Source organism: Taudactylus pleione, unplaced genomic scaffold (genome assembly GCF_031769625.1).
Source record: "Taudactylus pleione unplaced genomic scaffold, aTauple2 ptg000098l, whole genome shotgun sequence".
Lineage (NCBI taxonomy): Eukaryota > Metazoa > Chordata > Amphibia > Anura > Myobatrachidae > Taudactylus > Taudactylus pleione.
The window spans coordinates 219928-231978 of NW_028284500.1; the positions used below are offsets into that span (position 1 = coordinate 219928).

General features: G+C 44.9%; 1 protein-coding gene across 4 annotated transcripts in view; it reads right to left on the reverse strand.

The window, feature by feature from the left end:
* The window catches only part of GRID2IP (Grid2 interacting protein), a 153802-nt gene that overhangs the window by 88755 nt on the left and 52996 nt on the right, over positions 1-12051 (reverse strand). The window contains exon 1 of one of the 4 annotated variants that reach the window (XM_088470332.1): positions 2349-2486. The exons of the other annotated variants lie outside the window; for them this stretch is intronic. Within the exon in view, the coding sequence (XP_088326458.1) occupies positions 2349-2365 (17 nt within the window). The 5' untranslated portion in view covers positions 2366-2486. Of the gene's footprint in view, positions 1-2348; positions 2487-12051 lie in introns of those variants that run through there. 4 annotated transcript variants of the gene reach the window in all.

A 12051-nucleotide genomic window follows, 5' to 3' on the forward strand; every position in this document is an offset into this window, starting at 1 on the left:
GATGATGGGCGATCGGCATATGCGCGGGATCTGTACAGCGCAGGTGCCAATCAGTGTCTGCGAGCTTGCTCACAGTGCCCCCTAAACAGCATTGACATACTGCGGCCGTTTTTTTTAGGGGGTGGGGCGGTGCTAGCTTTTCTGTGAGTGCCGATGCTAGTGTCAGCATCTTCCGACGCATATTTATTGGCCTCGCAGACGGACAGGATGTGGCCATTCTGAGTAAGCTTAGACTTACTCAGATGGGCGATGACTGATCCGATTCTGTGGGATGGCCAATTCTTGGTATTAAGGGCCTGATTCAGAGCTGCTCGTAAGCGGCCGCTCGTTCGCTCCGAGCGATGTTTGCCCAACTGCGCATGCGTACGGATCGTAATACGCATGCGCGAACCAGTCAGTACGGCCGAAAATCGTTTGTTCGCTAAATAGCGAATGCCTGCTATTTTGAGTGACAGAATGAGGCGTATGTGGGTGGTAACAGGGGAAGGTGCTTGAAAATGGGGAGTGGAGATCCGAACGCAGGCGTGCTTAAAGGTCAAAACGGGCGTTTTAAGGGTGTGCATAATTAATACAGCAGCGTCATTGACCACGTCACTGGGTTATTTTATAGCCAGAACTGCTCGCAAAATTGTGGTAGCAAAAACCAACCACAAGAATAGCGAGCAGTTCATAAGCTGGTCGATATACTCGATTAATCTAATAAATAGCGGACATGACGTAGGATGCGAGCGGGCAGGGGGCGTATTTTTTCAAAAAACGACCGCAAGTTTTGTTCGCTCGTTCAGACCTAGAGGCGTGAACAGACCGCAAACAGCGAACGGTTCATTTGAATAGCCACCCCCATTTTCAGGACGAGCGAGCGCTAATTGCGTCCGGCTCTGAATCAGGCCCTATATTCCCTTGATCGTTTCCTGGGCTCTGTAAAAGTCCTACCCATCCCTTAACCTTCATTTAAAGATGTTGGTTACTTGTCACCATCCTCTCTCTGAGAAATTCCTACTTTCAGGCAGGAAAACCGAGAAATACTATGGCTACTCCCAACCCAGTAGTGGAGTCATTACAGTCACAAAGACGGACGGTCTCCGCATAGCTTAGACAACTTGTGGCTCTCCAGCTGTTGCAGAACTTAAAGTCCCACAATGCCTTGCTGGCCCCCAGCTGGCAAGGCCTGCTGGAACTTGTAGTTCCAAAGAGCTGACGAGCCACAAGTTGACTACTTCTGGTCTCCAGGAGCTGACAGTAAAACAAAGATGTATGTAAATTTAAACAGTTGCTCTTTAGGGTTACATGGCCCCTGGCTAGCCAAGGGGCTGAGGAGTAAATTGAGGCAGCAGAGGATTCAGACACTTGCAGATCACTGCATTACTCATTGCATTGCATTGCATGATGTCTGTATTTGTATTCAACGAACACTTTGCTCTAACAATGCGAGTGCTGATGGAATCCACAGGGTTCACGGGAGATATATGGCTGCAACGACCACAACTCTCAGCACTGCATGATGCCTTCTGGCTCTCTCACTCTAATGGGCAGTCATTTGCCTGTAGGAAATGGGAACACCATTAGTAGCACTGCTTAGGTAACCAGGCCCCAGAATCCAATAACCGCAGACCCATGTTCCTTACTGAATCTTCAGGCGCTGCTTATTTTTGCTGAAAGTTTCCTAATAACAAATACCTCTCCCAGAATTCATTAATGGGTTTTGTCACCTCTCGGTATGAGAGCAATAGAATATGAATGCGATCACATTATATGTTCACGTATATATATAACAAGCTATTCTTCGTATTGACTGTGGAAGCAATTTCATTCATTCCTGAATTTTGGAAATTTGAAAGAAGATAAAAACTAAATGTGCAGATTTTGAGCAGCGCTGGGAGTTTTGCAATTAAACTAAAGCTCTGCAAAAGATCATAACAAGCAATTATCATAAACACGGATTAGCAATGCCTCCACCTGAGCCTAGCAGATACTGATATTAGTCACCGCCAATGTTCGGCTTTGCCCCTCCTGCACCCAATTCATCCCTGTACATGCAAACAGCCCTGTTAGCAAAAACAAAATATATCGACATTTGTAAAAGCAGATCCCACAACATAGGACCTAAATCTGTATTTGTAGCATTTGCTGCTGCTACCACAGCCTTTACATGGCTCTCACAAAAGTATATGATGTCAATTTAAATCCCTGGCTTTCAGAGCTACAGAGCCTCGTCTACACAGCTAGCACTCTAATGCTAGTCTTCGAGGGCATACAATGAACTGCATTTGCAATGGCTGCAACATAAACTAATGCAATTACACATATATTTAAAAAATATTACTACCTGGCTGTTAAGGAGTACTTACCCCCAGCAGCTCATCATGATCCAGTGGTGGGCATCCTCATGCAGAAAACTCTGAGATTGTCTGTGAGCGGTACCCACGGACTGCCACCCTCTCCCGAAAATCTCAGCTCAGCACAGCATCTGTCGGCGTCTGCAGGAGATGACTGCAACCCAGATGAGATGGGGAATCTGCCAGTCTGTGTGTGTGTGTGGTGAGGGAGGGGCGGGACGTCTGTGGGGAGAGATTTTAGTTTCCAGGCATCTTAATAGGGGGGTGTTCGCTCCCGCGGGAAGGGATCTGGAATCCTGACCACTAATCCACCCCATGGAAGATGGAAAGTGCTCGATTCCTAAGTCCAGGGATAGCTCTACACCAAATGCACAAATAATGAAGTATTGAACATTTAGCCGGCAAGCCCCGGGGTGCCGGGAAACACATTAATCCTGTTAGATCAGTGAATTCCCACAGGGAACGGCCAGATCTTCTCTCTTTAAATCGTTGCCGGTCTGGTTTTTGCTCTTTGTTAATGTTGGAGACTTAATAAAGCAGTCTCTAGTGAGGGGGATTTGTTAGACATCAATCTGATGTATAGATTTATACATATAGAACGTTAGGGTGATATATGAAGTTATATAAGGGAAGGGGGACAGTCACGTCGCAATATAAATTTAATTATTAGTAGAAACAAACCTGTTATTTTACCTGTAATACACAAGAAAATGTAGACTTTAACCTTTATTTATTTATAACCTTTATTTATTTATATAGCGCTTATCATAGTATGGGCGACGCTGAGATGTAAGCAACTTAGGCGCATCTCTATTAATGGCTGACTGGGTGTAACTAGGTGACAATAGAGCGCATGTACGTAGGAAAAGTTCAGAGAGGCCATGCTGATGGAAGTGCGGGCTAGGCAGCGAATGTACGTAATTACGCCTGCTGTCAGTACATTTGGCACCAGGTATAGGGCAGGTGGAATGCGTCGTGATTACGATGATGGCTATGAAACCAGGCATACCGATAGGGGCAGTGTGGCCGCAGAGATTCGCACAACTCGCATACAGATAAATATAATTATTCCCATGCACAATGCAGGAGCAAATATGATAGCAACAGAACAGCATTCCAGCAGCAGTGTCACTGCACATCAGAAGCAATATTGCCCACCATACATTATACCAGCATCAGAGCATTTTCACACTATGGGGCTGCGACCGCTTAGCGTCTGTTGCCGTCTTTATGCTACTGCTAGTATCAGCCCTTCCCCTGGTGTACAGATGTGCAAGGCCTGGGACGCCCCCTTTGAGCGACTTTAGATGCTGTAATGCCGCCTGGGGCGTCTTTAGACGCTCCATCGGAACTTGCATCAGCCGTAAGGTAGGTGCAGATTTTCCGTGAGTATGGCCTCCAATGCGAGCGATTAAGTGTCTGAGGGACTAATTCAGAGACGCTGGCAACTCCAATGTTTTCGCAAATGGGCGATGTATTTTTATACTGCGCCTGCAGCGGAGCCGCATTGTGCATGTGAAGCAATGGTCTCGCAATGGAGGTCGCAGAGAGGATATATTCGTAAAGTGATTGACAGTTAGGGACCATTTGTTGAGGTGGCGACCCAAACACAGGCATGTCGCATCCGTTTTTGGGGCGTTGCACACCGTGGACATCATGGAGACTTTTTATCGACTTAGACTCATGCGCAGTAGAAAAAAATTCCCACTCAACTTTGTGAAAATATGTATTGCGTGCAATTCAGAATCAGGCCCTATACATTAGCAGCACATAATGTCAGCAGCACCCCTCATACAAAATATAATTATAGTACCACTAAAACATTAATCTATAGATTGTAAGCTTGCGAGCAGGACCTTCCTACCTATATATCTGTTTGTTATTACCCAGTTTTGTTCTGTTAATGTTCCAATTGTAAAGCGCAACGGAATATGCTGCAATATAAAAAACTGTTAATAAATAATAAATAAATAAAATTAATTGACTCTGCAGTGTCGCTCAAACTTTATACCATCCCTCACACATTATACCGAAAACATCGCACACACTTATACCAGCAGTGTCCCTCACACATTATACCGGTAACATCTCTCACACTTATACCAGCAGTGTCCCTCACACATTATACCGGTAACATTCCTCACACTTATACCAGCAGTGTCCCTCACACATTATACCGGTAACATCCCTCACACTTATACCAGCAGTGCCCCTCACACATTATACCGATAACATCCCACACACTTATACCAGCAGTGCCCCTCACACATTATACCAGCAGTGTCCCTCACACATTATACCAGCAGTGTCCCTCACACATTATACTAGCAGTGTCACTCACACATTATACCGGCACTGTCCCTCACACATTATTCCGTCACTGTCCCTCACACATTATACCGGTTACATCCCTCACACTTATACCAGCAGTGTCCCTCACACATTATACCTGTAAAATCCCTCACACTTATACCAGCAGTGTCCCTCACACATTATACCGGTAACATCCCTCACACTTATACCAGCAGTGTCCCTCACACATTATACCGGTAATATCCCACACACTTATACCAGCAGTGCCCCTCACACATTATACCGATAACATCCCTCACACTTATACCAGCAGTGCCCCTCACACTTATACCAGCAGTGCCCCTCACACATTATACCGGTAACATCCCTCACACATTATACCAGCAGTGCCCCTCTCACATTATACCGGTAACATCCCTCACACTTATGCCAGCAGTGCCCCTCACACATTATACCGGCAGTGTCCCTCACACATACCGGTAACATCCCTCACACTTATACCAGCAGTGTCCCTCACACATTATACCAGCATTGCCCCTCACACATTATACCAGCAGTGTCCCTCACACATTATACCAGCAGTGTCCCTCACACATTATACTAGCAGTGTCACTCACACATTATACCGGCACTGTCCCTCACACATTATTCCGTCACTGTCTCTCACACATTATACCAGCAGTGTCCCTCAAACATTATACCAGCAGTGTCCCTCACACATTATACCAGCAGTGTCCCTCACGCATTATTCCGGCTCTGTCCCTCACACATTATACCAGCAGTGTCCCTCACACATTATACCGGTAACATCCCTCACACTTATACCAGCAGTGTCCCTCACACATTATACCGGTACTGTCCCTCACACATTATACCAGCAGTGTCCCTCACACATTATACCGGCACTGTCCCTCACACATTATACCAGCAATGTCCCTCACACATTATACAGCCAGTGCCCGTCACACATTATACTGGTATTTTCCTTCACACATTATACCAGCAGTGCCCCTCACACATTATACCGGTAACATCCCTCACACTTATACCAGCTGTGCCCGTCACACATTATACCAGCAGTGTCCCTCACACATTATACCAGCAGTGTCCCTCACACATTATACAGCCAGTGCCCGTCACACATTATACTGGTATTTTCCTTCACACATTATACCAGCAGTGCCCCTCACACATTATACCAGCTGTGCCCGTCACACATTATACCGGTAACATCCCTCACACTTATACCAGCAGTGCCCCTCACACATTATACTAGCAGTGTCACTCACATTATACCGGCACTGTCCCTCACACATTATTCCGGCAGTGTCCCTCACACATTATACCGGCACTGTCCCTCACACATTATTCCGGCACTGCCCCTCACACATTATACCGGCACTGTCCCTCACACATTATTCCGGCAGTGTCCCTCACACATTATACCAGCAGTGTCCCTCACACATTATACCAGCAGTGTCCCTCACACATTATACCGGTAACATCCCTCACACTTATACCAGCAGTGCCCCTCACACATTATACCAGCAGTGCCCCTCACACATTATACCAGCAGTGTCCCTCACACATTATACCAGCAGTGTCCCTCACACATTATACCAGCAGTGTCACTCACACATTATACCGGCACTGTCCCTCACACATTATTCCGTCACTGTCCCTCACACATTATTCCGTCACTGTCCCTCACACATTATACCGGTTACATCCCTCACACTTATACCAGCAGTGTCCCTCACACATTATACCTGTAACATCCCTCACACTTATACCAGCAGTGTCCCTCACACATTATACCGGTAACATCCCTCACACTTATACCAGCAGTGTCCCTCACACATTATACCGGTAATATCCCACACACATTATACCAGCAGTGCCCCTCACACATTATACCGGTAACATCCCTCACACATTATAGCAGCAGTGCCCCTCACACATTATACCGGTAACATCCCTCACACATTATACCAGCAGTGCCCCTCACACATTATACCGGTAACATCCCTCACACTTATACCAGCAGTGCCCCTCACACATTATACCGGCAGTGTCCCTCACACATTATACCGGTAACATCCCTCACACATTATACCAGCAGTGTCCCTCACACATTATACCAGCAGTGCCCCTCACACATTATACCAGCAGTGTCCCTCACACATTATACTAGCAGTGTCCCTCACACATTATACTAGCAGTGTCACTCACACATTATTCCGTCACTGTCCCTCACACATTATTCCGTCACTGTCTCTCACACATTATACCAGCAGTGTCCCTCAAACATTATACCAGCAGTGTCCCTCACGCATTATTCCGGCTCTGTCCCTCACACATTATACCAGCAGTGTCCCTCACACATTATACCGGTAACATCCCTCACACATTATACCGGCACTGTCCCTCACACGTTATACCAGCAGTGTTCCTCACACATTATACCGGCACTGTCCCTCACACATTATACAGCCAGTGCCCGTCACACATTATACTGGTATTTTCCTTCACACATTATACCAGCAGTGTCCCTCACACATTATTCCGGCACTGCCCCTCACACATTATACCGGCACTGTCCCTCACACATTATACCGGCACTGTCCCTCACACATTATTCCGGCACTGCCCCTCACACATTATACCGGCACTGCCCCTCACACATTATACCGACACTGCCCCTCACACATTATACCGGCACTGCCCCTCACACATTATACCGGCACTGTCCCTCACACATTATTCCGGCACTGCCCCTCACACATTATTCCGGCACTGTCCCTCACACATTATTCCGGCACTGTCCCTCACACATTATTCCGGCACTGCCCCTCACACATTATACAGCCAGTGCCCATCACACATTATACTGGTATTTTCCTTCACACATTATACCATCAGTGCCCCTCACACATTATACCAGCAGTGCCCCTCACACATTATACCAGCAGTGCCCCTCATACATTATACCAGCAGTGCCCCTCACACATTATACTAGCAGCGTAACTCCCACTTTATATTGGCAAAATCCCATACACAATAATTCCACCCCTGTTGTTCTGCCCTAACTGCAGTAACTTGGTGTCTACATTTTGTGACTTGTCTTGCAGTGATTGTAGCCACATTGGTTGCTGGGACTATTAAGTGGAGGCTGCTTCCCTATGGATGGTGACACTACTCACCACTGTGACCACAAAAACAACTTCTGGATTCCTCCTCTTCTGACCCCTATCCCAATTGCTCTATGACAAGCGAGTGCTTGAATAAGCGCAAGCAAGTTTAAACCACTAGGGAGGGTGGGGTTGCACAGCATCTCACGAGAGAGGAGAGGTTAAGTTAATTTAAGGAATAGCCTATAGGAATTAGTTAGGGGCGGGTTTAGGGTGGGATGGCAGACATTTTATGTGTTAGTGTAGATAGGATCTGCCTCTTTTCATTGATCCCCTCCCGCCCACCCCAATAATTGGCTATTTTTTCTTTTTCTTTGCTGGAAGAGTTTGTCAGCCTCTATACAGCGGGAAAGAACGGCAGTCCAGTGGGTATTGTGCGGCAGTAATTTTTGAGGTGCGCTCTCCATACCAATACATTAATTTTTGTCTGAGCTTCACTACTAAGGGCGAGGGGGCAATGGCTGACTGGCCGGCTCCATTGTAGTGTATTGGTGGGAGAGTTGGAGCCTGATAATTTTTTATTGGTGACAGGCAATTGGCTCAGTTACCTAAATGTCGTGGACATTTACTTTGGGCGTAAGACGTAGTGTCACTGAGCAGCTGGCCGTTCTTTCTTGCTGCCACCATACTGAATTTACTTGTTAAAATTTAATAAAAAAGGTTGACCTATTTTAATGGCATTTCTACTGTGTCCGTGTCGTTATTTTAGTTAAGTCACAGGTTGTTTTAATTTAGTTAAGTGTGAGTGTAGTGCAACTCCACATCTGCTGATAGGGAGTTTAATAAAACAGGCAGCTGGGCCCTAATACGGCCTGAGAACCGTAGCCAGTGTCTAGCCCCTGAGCTGAACACATGCACGATGAACCTGAAAATAACTGCAAAGCAACCATACATCAGGCGGTTTCTCACACCATATACAACGTACCAGACAATGTGCATCATGCAGGAACGTTCTAATGAATGGGTTATGTAACGGTGGCCTGGCTCTGGCCTGTTCTGCAGTGGTGGCCAGGAGCAGGACAGGCATTTTCTAATGAAGACTGTAGAAAGCTCATCAAGATTTATGTATGATTTGAAACCAAGATCAGGAGATGTAGTTATGCTAGCTAGGGTAGTGTGGCCGGTGCCAGGGCACCACAGGTCAGAGGATGTAGTTATGCTCGTGTAATCTGGAGGTTTAGGTGCAAAATATATTCTGTGTGCGCCTATGAGCAAGTTTCAATCTGTGATGTGGTCTAGGTACAGTATAATGGGACGATAGTCTAGGTACAGTATAATGGGACTTTCTAGATTATGTTTTTGTTTTTTACTTTAATTAACTTTTCATTTTTTGTATTTCTTTATTAATTCAATTGTAAACTTTGGGGAGTTACTTCTAATGGACTCTAACACTATTAGATCTAGTATTATATGGATATTTTAGCAGCTTACATGTAAGATGCAATTAGAGCAGGAGTAGACAACCTGTGGCAGAAATAGTTCATTTCTTCTACAAAAAATACACCAATGTATTTTATATTATTGACCCTTTAAAACTGTGGTGGCCTTAAATAGTGCCACTTAGTAAATATAACTCACAGACTCGGGCCTAGGCAGCATTTGTGCTCTTGCACATCCTGATTTTTATTCTGTACATTAATATTTAACTGATTACATATCTGGTCTTACATGCTTAGAATATGTAAAGTGACATCCATCCAATGTACTAATAACATAACTGATGCACTTTAGGACACATATTGCTAAAATATAAAAGTATTTACTGATAGCCAGCAAAATGGCCGCCCCCACATCGTGTACTGGTAACTAATGCTCATTAGGTGAAGCACAATATTAGAATTATGCCATTCATACACAAGCCTCTTCCAATGTGAAGCAGGCACAAAACTTTGTATAGGAATTCTCTTATTCATTATAATTATTATTCATTTTATGACAATTTCCCATGAGATCGGATACGACACACCCGTTGGCTGATAATACTCTGGTGCACTCTGCTGCAATTCATTTGCAGAGATTAGCTGGTAAATCTTCTCTCCGGGTTTAGCCTTGCATTTGCAATAACCCTTCGGAGCCTGGATCGCTCACCAGTATCCCGCTTCTACAGGAGCAGTAGAGATTACTACGAGGCAGCTGCTATCCTCCGCTCGCTGAATGGGTGTCTAAGCATTAATGCACAGCCCTGTTTAGATAGCGTTCTCTATTTTTATAGCACTACCCCAAGGGAGCCCATTTCGGAGGATCAGTGCTATATTTATCTGTTACGAACCTCCATCTTCTGAAATATTTATTAGTGTAGCCAGGGATAAAATGATATATCTAAGTGACCCATCTTGGCGTTATAGCTACAACCCACAGAACTTACATGAGCAGAATTAACGGGGAAAGAGCAGTTTTTAAGAACTTATAGGTTCTCATTAAGACACAAAATGGCCAATTCAGTGTCGCACACAAGTTGCAATGTGCACGGCTCTTGCATATTTCAGCATACTGCACATACGACCAAAAGAATAGTTTGACATCTGCGCATGTGCTGGATCAGGTATTCGCACATGGACGCAGATCGTTAGGGCGGTTGTTAGGGATCAGAGATGGACGCTATGCCCATGTTTTCGCAGTTGATAATCGCCAATCTCCGTAAGCGTCAAGTAACATTACCATAGTAACATTACCATAGTCAACTAATTACTCACTGACAGTCAGGAAGTGTTTGTGGGAGGTAACAGGGAGTGGCGGCAAGGAAAGCAGGCGTGTCTCGGCCATTTCGGGGATGTCACATCCGGCGTCTGCTATTCCGCATGCAAGAAAATTCTCTCCAGTGTCTCAATACGCAATAATAAGGCTACTATATACAGTCAGGTCCATAAATATTGGGACATTGACAGAATTTTCATATTTTGGCCTCTATTCACCACCACAATGGCTTTGAAATGAAACAAACAAGATGTGATTTAACTGCAGACTTTCAGATTTCATTTGAGGGTAATTATATCCAAATCAGGTGAACGGTGTAGGAATTACAACGGTTTCTATATGTGCCTCCCACTTTTTAAGGGGCCAGAAGTAATGGGACAAACTAAACAATCCTAAATCTAACTTTCATTTTTTAATACTTTGTTGCAAATCCTTTGCAGGCAATTCCAGCCTGAAGTCTGGAATGCATAGACATCACCAGACGCTGGGTTTCATTCCTGGTGATGCTCTGCCAGGCCTCTACTGCAAATGTCTTCAGTTCCTGCTTGTTCTTGGGGCTTTTTCCCTTCAGTTTTGTCTTCATCAAGTGAAATGCATGCTCAATCGGATTCAGGTCAAGGGATTGACTTGGCCATTGCATAACATTCCACTTTTTAGCCTTAAAAGACTCTTTGGTTGCTTTTGCAGTATGCTTCGGGTCTTTGTCCATCTGCACTGTGAAGCGCTGTCCAATGAGTTCTGAAGCATTTGACTGAATATGAGCATATAATATTGCCCGAAACACTTCAGAATTCATTCTGCTGCTTTTGTCAGCAGTCACATCATCAATAAATACAAGGGAACCAGTTCCATTGGCAGCCATACATGCCCACGCCATGACACTACCACCACCATGCTTCACTGATGAGGTGGTATATTTTGGATCATGAGCAGTTCCTTTCCTTCTCTTCTCTTCCCATCACTCTGGTACAAGTTGATCTTGGTCTCATCTGTCAATAGGATGTTGTTCCAAAACTGTAATGGCTTTTTTAGATGTTGTTTGGCAAACTCTAATCTGGTCTTCCTGTTTTTGAGGCACACCAATGGTTGCATCTTGTGGTGAACCTTCTATATTCACTCTTGTGAAGTCTTCTCTTAATTGTTGACTTTGACACATATACATCTACCTCCTGGAGAGTGTTCTTGATTTGGCCAACTGTTGTGAAATAATTCTTTTGTCATCCACCACAGTTGTTTTCCGTGGTCTTCCAGGTCTTTTGGTGTTGCTGAGCTCTCCGATGCGTTCTTTCTTTTTAAGAATGTTCCAAACAGTTCATTTGGCCACACCTAATGTTTTTGCTATCTCTCTGATGGGTTTGTTTTGACTTTTCAGCCTAATGATGGCTTGCTTCACTGATAGTGACAGCTCTTTGGATCTCATATTGAGAGTTGACAGCAACTGATTCCAAATGCAAATGTCACACCTAGAATCAACTCCAGACCTTTTACCTGCTTAATTGATAAAGAAATAACGAGGG